The sequence below is a fragment of the Trachymyrmex septentrionalis genome, unplaced genomic scaffold (genome assembly GCF_001594115.1).
Source record: "Trachymyrmex septentrionalis isolate Tsep2-gDNA-1 unplaced genomic scaffold, Tsep1.0 scaffold108, whole genome shotgun sequence".
In the NCBI taxonomy this organism is placed as follows: Eukaryota; Metazoa; Arthropoda; class Insecta; order Hymenoptera; family Formicidae; genus Trachymyrmex; species Trachymyrmex septentrionalis.
In genome coordinates this window covers 743,446-753,660 of record NW_017304207.1, presented here as the reverse complement: position 1 = coordinate 753,660, position 10,215 = coordinate 743,446, and the positions used below count along the sequence as shown (strand labels likewise).

The 10,215-nt window shown below is 28.5% G+C and overlaps 2 protein-coding genes across 2 annotated transcripts in view; one reads left to right on the top strand and one right to left on the bottom strand.

Annotated features, from left to right (window-relative positions):
- The first annotated feature begins 540 nt into the window (after positions 1–540).
- On the top strand, positions 541–6,053 carry LOC108747649 (protein BCCIP homolog). The gene is made up of 3 exons (XM_018485251.1): positions 541–689; positions 4,730–4,990; positions 5,093–6,053. Exons 1-3 carry the CDS (start codon positions 579–581, stop codon positions 5,627–5,629), a joined length of 909 nt encoding a protein of 302 aa, XP_018340753.1. The 5' UTR covers positions 541–578; the 3' UTR covers positions 5,630–6,053.
- A 196-nt stretch (positions 6,054–6,249) lies between these two features.
- The window catches only part of LOC108747629 (shootin-1), a 13,128-nt gene continuing 9,162 nt past the window's right edge, over positions 6,250–10,215 (bottom strand). The window contains exons 8-10 of the mRNA XM_018485227.1: positions 7,020–7,545; positions 6,855–6,913; positions 6,250–6,672 (exon numbers count right to left, since the gene is read on the bottom strand). Of these exons, the coding sequence (XP_018340729.1) occupies positions 6,526–6,672; positions 6,855–6,913; positions 7,020–7,545 (732 nt within the window). The 3' untranslated portion in view covers positions 6,250–6,525. The remainder of the gene's footprint in view (positions 6,673–6,854; positions 6,914–7,019; positions 7,546–10,215) is intronic.

Sequence of the window (10,215 nt, the reverse complement as noted above, 5' to 3'; positions counted from 1 at the left end):
ATTGTATTTTAAATTTATTTTTTGGACATACATGTATATAAATTTCTTTTATATCTCTCAGCTTTCTTATAACATTTTTATAGATATATAATTACATAATATTTCTTTATACAAATATATATTTTTAAATTAATTTAATATTTTTAATATTTTAATATTTTTCCTAATATTTTTCTACATTTTTTCTTTATTTTTCAATATATTTACAATTTATTTTTATTAATTTTCATAAAGTTTAAATTATTTTATCGCAATATTAGATTTATTCGCGTTGCATGCTCTAATGTGTTCCTACAATAACACTTACTCACTTCAACAAATTTGTTGGATTGCGATGCGAATAAATCTAGTGAATTTTGCGAGAAATTTTGATAGAGTTAAAAAAGGATGAAAAGAGAAAGAAGTTTAGGTGGTAATCGTGGCAACGCTAGGTAATTTATTTATTTCACGCATGCGCACTCCATTTTCGCCAACATAAAATCAAGAGAGTTGCGCTACTGTGGCGTTACTGTATATATTGTGGTAGTACTGAATGCACCCATTAATTGATTAATGCACCCAATGACGTGAATGTCGTTATGGCTGCTCCAGTAAAGAAGCGTGAAATTCAGCAAAAGTTGCATGACGATGACGAGAACCACATTTCGTCCAGCAGTGAGGACGAGGAATATGAGATCGCAAATAAGCAGGTGAGACAGATCCGTTTACTTATGAGATATGTCTTAATAATCAAGCGATTAACCTCGCTCAGCAAACACGCGGTCATGTTCTGCTATCGATCTATTAATTTTATTATTTATAGCAATTTCGACTGTAGCGGGTTTTAATCCGATTCGAGTTGGTTTAATAATGCCACAAACTTTACTATTAGTAGAGCATGTTAAGCCCAATCTATAATTGTGTAAGTGTAGTTAATAAATGGTTGTAATTGTAAGAATTGCCTGATCACAGTCGAACATTTTCCTTACATTTGATTATAATTGGTTAATTCTTACAACTATGCTTACGTAATTGTAGAATGGATTTAACATCAACTAATAGCAAAACATTAATCCAATCCAGGTTTATTTAAAGAGTTCGTCCAGTGGGGTACCAAGCAGATGTTAGGCTAGGTTTCAGAATCATCATCTGGATGCATCCGGACGATGATTCTAGCCTCATCCACAAGTCACACGGGCTGTGTTGCATGTCGTATGAGATTTAGTGCGTTTAGCGGATTCGTCAGTTGAATGAACGCTTTCTGCTACTGATGTATTCTTCTAGATCTAAAAGTCTGATTGAATAATCTAGAAGAACACAATAACAGCGAACACTTACTCAATTGTTGAATCCAATTGCTGAACGTAGCCAATGTCACAGGAATACTGTTTCTAATCATATGGTTGTCGCAAGAGCTCTTGTTATAGAGAGTTGAATTTGATTAAACTCTGTACAAAAGCTCTACGACAACATAGGACTAGAAATAATATTTCTGAGACATTGGCTATCCGTGCAACTATTGTAGATGAGGCTTTCTGAATGCAGTCTTGCAGTCAAAATTGCTATTAGTTTGTTTTAGTTCATCTAAATGCAAGATTAATCTAATGCAAGATGTCATAATACATTATGACATATATGCGAAAATCATTGTTGAGGTAATTTCATGCAGGTGAAAGCCTCTGTCTATATGTTATTAATTTCCATTCAATATGAAAAATTGCTGCTCAATAGAAATATTGTCAATTCTATAATTTTTAATATTTTGTAAAGATTCTATTTCAGGAAAACTGAGAAAAATATTTTTACGAAATTTTTATGAAATGTGATGTAAAAGTTTTAAATTCTACATTTATTTTTAAAGATACTTATCTATCTTTAGGGTTGCCACATCAAAATTTTCATAACTAGAATTTACAGGCCAAAAATCTGGGACATCTTGCTTGAAACTCCAGACACATATTAAAATGCATGTAGGTTGATCAAATTGATCAGAACAGTAAACAAACAATTATTTCATATCTAATTGTTCATTAGTGTTACTAATTGAACGTAAAAGATTGACCAATCATATATTGCAATTATATATAGTTGATTATTCTCACATTCAACTGTGATTGATCAATTTCTTATAGCTAAAGAATTACTACAATTACTTATTATAAATCAATAGTAATACAGAATAAATCAGAAGAAGAGTCAAATGGTCTGTTTATGTTGAGGTCCCCAAATATTTTTGTACTTAAAATAAAATAGACATATATATATATATACGTTGAAAAGAGAGAAAGCAAAGATGTTGAGTGCGAAAAGTGTGTGCGAACAGGCCTAAAGTAAAAAATTTAAAAGTTGAAATTTTCCTAAAACCACACACATACAGACACTCATAATTACCCCAGTCTCAAGATATCCTAAAAAAAGAGAATAGTGAGGGGGAAAAAGCGTATGGATGGCAATTCTATCTATATTATACATTTTCTTGCCTATATTATATGAATTATTTTCATTATCAAATCTTTGTTGAATTAGTATTGTCAAACAGTAATAGAAAAGAGTATTAATATTTAATAACTTCATCAATCTGATATTTTTGAGTAGAAGTAGAAACAATATACTTTTGGTAAGTTTAGATTTTTGATGCAGTGTATGTATACATGTAATAATAACCTATATATTTATTAATGATAACAAATATGACATGCAAGTTATATTTTTTCATTCTGTTAATTTCTATAATCAAATTATACTGATTTGTATCAAGTTAGACTTATTATTTATGTCTATTGCATTGCAGATAGTATGCAAGAAATTGTAGGAAAAATTAATAAAATAATATATTTCTAAGAATATTTATTAATTATTAATATTGCAATAATATTTGAATACTGCAGTAGTGTTGAGGAATGGATATATATATATTTATTTTGTGTATTTAACTTTTTTTTAATATATATTACACGATATTATACAAGAGTAATACACAATAGCAGTTCAGAATTATCTTTCATATTTTTTAAGCAAATTATTAAGATTGTGAATATGATCACAGTAGGAACAGCAAATTGTAAGGTAACTGGATCATATATACTCCTAAGCTTTGCAATTTTTTTCTAATTTTGTGAGCTGAAAATTGAGAATTAATGATCAAATTAAAAAAAGGGAACATTTTTCTGTAAATATAAAAAAAATATTTTCAAATATTTATATAAGTGCAGGAAAGATTTAAAAAAAGCAGCATTTCGCGCATATTGGGTACATGTGTATTCAATATCATCCATGTACATGTTTTCTTTTTTTCATACGAAAATATTAGAAACATGGAAAGTAAAGATTCGCGACTTTATTTTTATAAGTTTATAAATTTATTGCACACAAACATACTAATATATAAAAATTTTTTTAATTATTTTTTTTGGACATTTATATAAGATATTATCATTCATTTGACATTTCACATATGAACATATTACATCCTAATCTTTTTCTCTTAATAAATAAAGGTTGTAAAGATTATAAATATCTTTATACTGATATAAAAGAAAGCTATTTTTGTCAGCGTATTCATAAAACAATAATAACTTAATCAAACATTATTGAACATGTTAATTTCTCCCTTTTAAAACTGTGCTTATGGTCATAATTCAAACAAGTAAAACGCCCTTTGTGTCATTTTGTGTCAGTTAATCCCACACAATTTTCATGAACATATGTTACAATACTTATGCATAACTCTCATATCTTTCTGAGATATATTTCACAGTCTGTATTCTGTACATGACTACCGATAATTGTCGGTGTCAATAATTAACAAGAACGATCCTGAGAAAAAACTGCGGTTCTTGATCGTCGTTACTTAATGATACTGACAACTGTCGGTAGACGTGTACAGAATACGAGCCCAGAACCATAATTCTCTCAAGACTCGCTTTTGAGACTCCTGTTTTTTTTTCTCATTTTTTTGATTGCTTTAGATGAAGCACTTAAAGCAGATGCTTCTTTTAGAGAGGAAAATAATTCTTTCTGTATTGATTTCACTAGGTGAAGAGTTCCTTTTGTTTAATTATAAATGAAACGTGATAAAAATATAAATTAAATAACATATGTTATTGAAAGTTAAAATACAGAGCTACATAAACTACTGAAAGTAATAACTACATTTGATAACTCTAGAAAGCAATTGTTTATGTTTAAATAACGAAATGAATAATATGATTTATAAATTGATACAATCATATGGATTATCTGCATGAGTTACTACTACTATCTGTTGAATTAATCCTATAATTACCTATGAAGAGTGAATAGAGCATTTTGAGTATAGATCCAGATTGAGTCCGGTTACTTTATTTTATCTTTTTATCTTTACGATATAGAAAAGTATTTGAAGAAAATATTAATCTAAGCCGTGTAATTACCTACGAATTAGTATAAAATTAATATAAAATTTATGTATAGCGTAATTTCTTTCTAATTTGTTTAGAGAAACGTTAAGTAATAAGACGCATAGCATATTTTATTGTCATATTCTTATCAAAGTGGGAAAATGTGATTTTTTAGTCAAAGTACAACATTTCTGTATAATTTAAACTATATCAAACTTTGTCGATACATCAGCATCATGTAACATATCGTCAAACTGACGTTCATGAATGTTAATTAATTTTTTTGAAGTTTAATTATAAGTTATAATTAACATTATATATTTGCTTCATAAAACTAGATAGTGCAATATTGTAATAAGTATAAATTTTAGGGGATAGAGTTTCAAGTGGATTTTGAGGGTCGCAATCCACAAGATCCAGACTATCATGGAATTAAAACATTACTGCAACAACTTTTCCTTAAAGCACACATTGACTTGGGTGGATTGACGGATTTAATAATTTCTCAAAATTATGTAGGATCAGTCGTTAAACAATCTGAAGAAATTGATGAATCTGATGATGATGAGGATAGTAATGACATCAATGATGTATTTGGTATTACAACTGTCATTAATGTTTCTGATAAACAGGTAAGTAAAATTGATAATGATATATAATCATTATCAAATCGAGAAATTTATTATTAATATTTATCTGTCAATTTATTTATTAAAAAAGTTAATTTTTTGTAGAACATTTTGTGTATACAACAATTGAGACATCTATTGAAACAGCTAGCAGATGAACACGCAACTGATGCAGTTAATACTATGATAAAAAATGTACTGGAGAATGACGCAGCGCAATTGGGTTTGCTCATTAATGAGAGATTTGTTAACATTCCCGCCAAGATTTCAGTACCACTTCTTGAAAACCTAATTTCCGAATTGAAACGTGCCAATAACAGAAATATGCCATTTAATTTTTCCTATTACATACTTATATGTAAATTGTACAAGTCAGAAGATAAAAGAGCCGGGAAAAAGGCGAAAAGTAAGAATAGGAACAGTACTGAACCATCAATATTGTGGAGTAATTCAGAAGAGGAGATCTTTGCGGAAGAAGCAATTGTTAGTTTCGAATTTTCTGTCGAAGAAGAAGCGGACAGTGGTTTATCCGGAACGTGGACTGAAACAGACGACGAGATGATACCTTATAGACGAGTACTACTTTTTGAAGCTTCAAAATTGCAATCAATATTTGATAAAATACAGAATCAGTTTTCTTAATTAATTTCATAAATTGTGCTAACATTTTCTTAAACGAACGATATGGCTGACAAGAGAAGTTCGATAAGTGTAAAATAAAAAAAATCTCTCTTTACATAAGTTTAGAATAGATAGAGCTAATAACGAACAATTTTTTTTTATACTTAGATTTATATATTCGAGAGATGTCGTGTGAAAGTGACAGACTCATGATTAACAAATCGCGAGTTTAAACCCCACATCCGTATATACGCAGAAGAATTTTGTAATCCGTACTGACTTAGCAGGAGTCGAAGAGGAACTCTTTAGATCTCTTTGACATATAGGGACTGATGATTCTATCCATACTCTCCAATACTATTACTTGGTTCATCTACTTTAAACTTATATAAAGTTTGTTTTTTATTTTACATTTATCGAACTTATGAGTTCCTTGCAAAATTTCCTATTTATGAACGGAAAATGTACTTCTCATAGATAGATTTTTTTATATATCTATATATATATAACGTACATTATATAATATAACGGTACATAAAGCTTATAATATAACTTTTACATAATGCTTATATTATAAACTATTTCTAGAATTTAAAGAATTTCGCATATGGTTCCTTTTCATTCTTTTATTTTTATTTCTCTTAACATGAAAGTTACAAAATATTTGCAAAATGACCATCAACTTAGAACTCGTCTGACTTAAGATTTTATAATAGTATAAAATTTACTTTTACAGTCGAATAAATAGATTTTATGCAAATTTAGGTTGAGCAAGGCAGATCTATAAGACAAAATATACACATAATATAACAAATATCGCGTACTGTCAAATAATATTGTATAACTTGTCAATTGTTTATATAAAATTTGTCAAATTTTTGTTGGAATTACAAATGTATCCATTCAAACAATTCTCATTATGACGCTGTGTCTGCAAACTTTAATGATTGTCTTATTGGCTTGGCTCTTCGTCTCATAGTACCGAGAATATTTAACATTTCAGAAACTGCTGGCGGCTTACTTTCTGCTTCTTGTCGTCTTTTCCTCTCTTCTTCTCTTTGTTTCTGAAATCAATGTCTTACTCAAATATGCATGTTAAAATCGAGCAAAAGAAATATTGCATTTCGTTTAAAAACAAATATCATTAAAAAACAAAAGACATACGGATTAAAAAAATGTTTGAGAAATTAATGATACTTTAAACAGCTTTATAATGTATTCTAAATATTTATATAATTTAACTTACATCTGTTTGTTTTAAAGTGAAACGTCCGCCTTTAATTTGATTAATAATATCATCGATAGCTGAAAATCACATACATATGGTACTGCATTGTATAACTTTTATACATTTACAATAAAACAAAACAATTCATGATCGACAAAATGGTATAAGATTGTGCATAATTACCAGGTTGTTGCGCAACTGTAGGTGTTTTTTTCGGCGTAATACCAAGCATATTTTCCATATCGCTTACAGCTGAAGTCAATTTTTCTTTAGTCAACAATTTTATTGATGATTGGCTAATCGTCAACATCGGTGGTGGTGGAGGTGGTGGCGGTAATGGTGGCGGTTGCGGTTTTGAAACTTTCTCATCTAACTCTTTGATTTTCTGTTTTAAGCAATGTATAACATTTTCCAACTCTTCCACCGATTTCTCCGCCCTTTCGGCTCTCTGAACAACTACTTCTAACTCTGATTCCGCAAGCTTTAATTTTTCTTCGACAATTTCAAATTCTACATTCGATTCTTTCTCCTCTAATTTCTCCTGTAACATCTGTATTTGAGAAGCATGATTTTGCTGTTCTTCTTCTAATAGCCTCTTTAAGGATTCCACCTCTTGCAAAACGGTTAACAATCTTCCATTCGGATCGTCTCCGACTCCGGCCATAAGAAGAGCGCTTTGATGCGCTAAGATGTTTCGTTCTTTCTGGACCTAAACAAATAGCCGGCTATAATCAGCGCAATATATGAAAGTGACTTCCATTTTTAATGCTCTTCCCCAGATCTTATTTTCTTTTCGCACATCGTTAAAAAGTAAAAAAAATGCGATTTTTTATTTTAAAATAATCTAAATAGTATGAACAATTTTTAATACTGTCCGACACAGATTTTATATCACGAATTGGACAAAGTAATTCTTACAAATTTTTTTCGCTGAAAATGAATTCATAAATGAAATTGCTCATGTTACGTTTCGAGAAAATCGATCCTAAATATGCCGAAAATTGCATTTTTAGGTATTTTTGAACCAATGTACCTTAAAAATGTAATGTGTGATAGAATAATTTCATATACGAATTTCTGTTTTAAATTCATAGATAAATAACTCTTTGAAGACCGCTTATATACAATTTTACTAATCACTTTCATGTAATAATTTGTAAGGTTGCTGATTATGAATCTGAAATCAAAATTATATATAATTTAAAGAATTAACAAAAACTTGATTTGAATGAAAATAATAACACTATGGATTCTATAGAAAAAATGCATATAAGTAGGGCATTGCATTATTTTTCCTTATTTGTTGGAAAAAAAAATACAAGTTTTCAAAAGATTACATTTATCTACGGATAAATATGATCTTTTGAGGACTCCTCTTATCATTGTAACTGTTATTTTTTTGCATAAAGCAGCCAGTACAATAGATGAGTTTTTATTGCTGAAAATGTATAATAATTAAAATTGCTCTATCACGTCACGTTTTTTAAATTTTATGTCAAAAGTATCTAAAGAAGTTATTTTTAGCATTAGATTCAATTTTTTTCGAAAACGTAGCATTATAGAGCAATTTTATCTACAAATTCTCAGCGACAAAAATCTGTAGATCTTACCTGTAGTGTATAAAAAAAAGTTTAGAGAATATCTAAAAATGACCAAAATTGGTCGTGAAAGGACACTTTTAAAATTTATGCAGTTATCATCTTGAAAATCCATACATTCATAAAAGAAAGCTTTTTTCCCAGAAAAGCTTGAAAAACCTAAAAATAATAAAGTAGGTTGTTTGAATGCTTTGCAAAAAATTCATTTTGTTCGAAAATTGAATCTGGTAGGCAAACATGTTTTAGATAAAAATTGTATGTGCTTAAAACGAGACAAATAATGTAAAATCAATTAAAAAAAAAAAAGATTTTTTAAAGGGTTAAATCGGTGTGACTAGCCATAAAAATAGATAATTTTTAAGCGTATATTGCCGAAGAAATAAAAAAAAAAGCTGCAGACTTGTATTTTAGTACCTTATTCAAGTACACCTTGAAGGTAAAATATGCAAAATGAAAGGAAAAATAATCTTACACCATTTATTAAAATGTTATGAAAGATCAATTTTTTTGCATAAGTCATTGGTGTCGATGATTCTGCTATATTGGATGGTATGAAACAAAAACAAAAAAAATATTTCTGAAGTGTATTGTATTTCCTAAGCATTGACCGAGCTTATTCAAAATTTATTAAAATTTGACTGAAAAAAAATTTTTTTAACTTTTGGTTTGACTTTTGGCACGCACAAATATTGTTAATTAATTTATTAGTATCTTGCAAAATAATAATGATATTGTAAAAATCCTCGATCAATTCTTATAGAACACTATAAGGATAATAAAAAAAACCAAAATTCAAGTGAATCTGATGAGTACATCCTGAGAAACCTTCGACACCGTTTTAAAAAACAAGGTTTAAAAAAAACGCATTTAAAGTTCTACAACATAATCTTTATATCATATAGTGCAAATTTTGTAGGTTTTGTTACTCAGAAACTAACTCGAATTTATACTTAAAATCTTTTGCTCCATATTCTACAGGTTTCAATCTACTTTTTAAAGCAAACAAAATTTTTTCAATTTTTTTAAAATTTTATACTAGTGTGATCCCTTAAGGTGAGATCCACTTTTTTTAAATGGAATAATATAAATTTTTTATGATATGTGATAGGACTCCTTTAAATATTCTATATATATAAAAGTGTTAAAATAGATATATGTCAAAGAACCGATAGTTTACGAGATATTTAATTTCATATTATTTCATATTGATATGTACTAAAATAAAATGTAAAATATTTCGTGAATTATTATTTTTTGTATATCTCTACCTTAATGTTTATATGCAAAATAATTAAAGGAATCATATTATGTAAAAAAATCATATCATTTTATTAAAAAAAGTGGATTTTACTATTATTTATCCCCTTTTAAGCCTACAAGCATACAATTTAAGCATACAATTTTATCAGAAACATTTTTGCTTACCGGGGTTCGGGTTTGCTTTTCAGTTTTCGATATATTTTGGTGTTTTGTTTTGGATAGGATATCCTGTACATTTGTGTATCTCCCTGGTAATGTATTCTTACAGTATTGAATGGTCCAACATGTGTTAAATGTAAACACACCATTTCGAAATCTATGTTCATTTGTAACAAAATGAATTCTTTTTCAAAGTGTTCAAACAATCTACTTTATTATTTTGAAAAGGTTTCCCAAGCTTTCTTGGATAAATAAGCTTTTTTTCATGAATGTATGGACTTTCAAGATGATACCTGCATAGAGGCATTTTAAAGGTGTCCGTTCACAGCCAAAATTGGCCATTTTTAGATTTTTCCTTTGTC

Excerpts from the sequence above, each read along its gene's own strand:
- LOC108747649 (XM_018485251.1), top strand. The coding sequence starts at position 579 with ATGGCTGCTCCAGTAAAGAAGCGTGAAATTCAGCAAAAGTTGCATGAC. Across the intron at positions 690-4,729 it reads ATGAGATCGCAAATAAGCAG|GGGATAGAGTTTCAAGTGGA; the intron begins GTGAGACAGATC and ends TATAAATTTTAG. Across the intron at positions 4,991-5,092 it reads TTAATGTTTCTGATAAACAG|AACATTTTGTGTATACAACA; the intron begins GTAAGTAAAATT and ends AATTTTTTGTAG.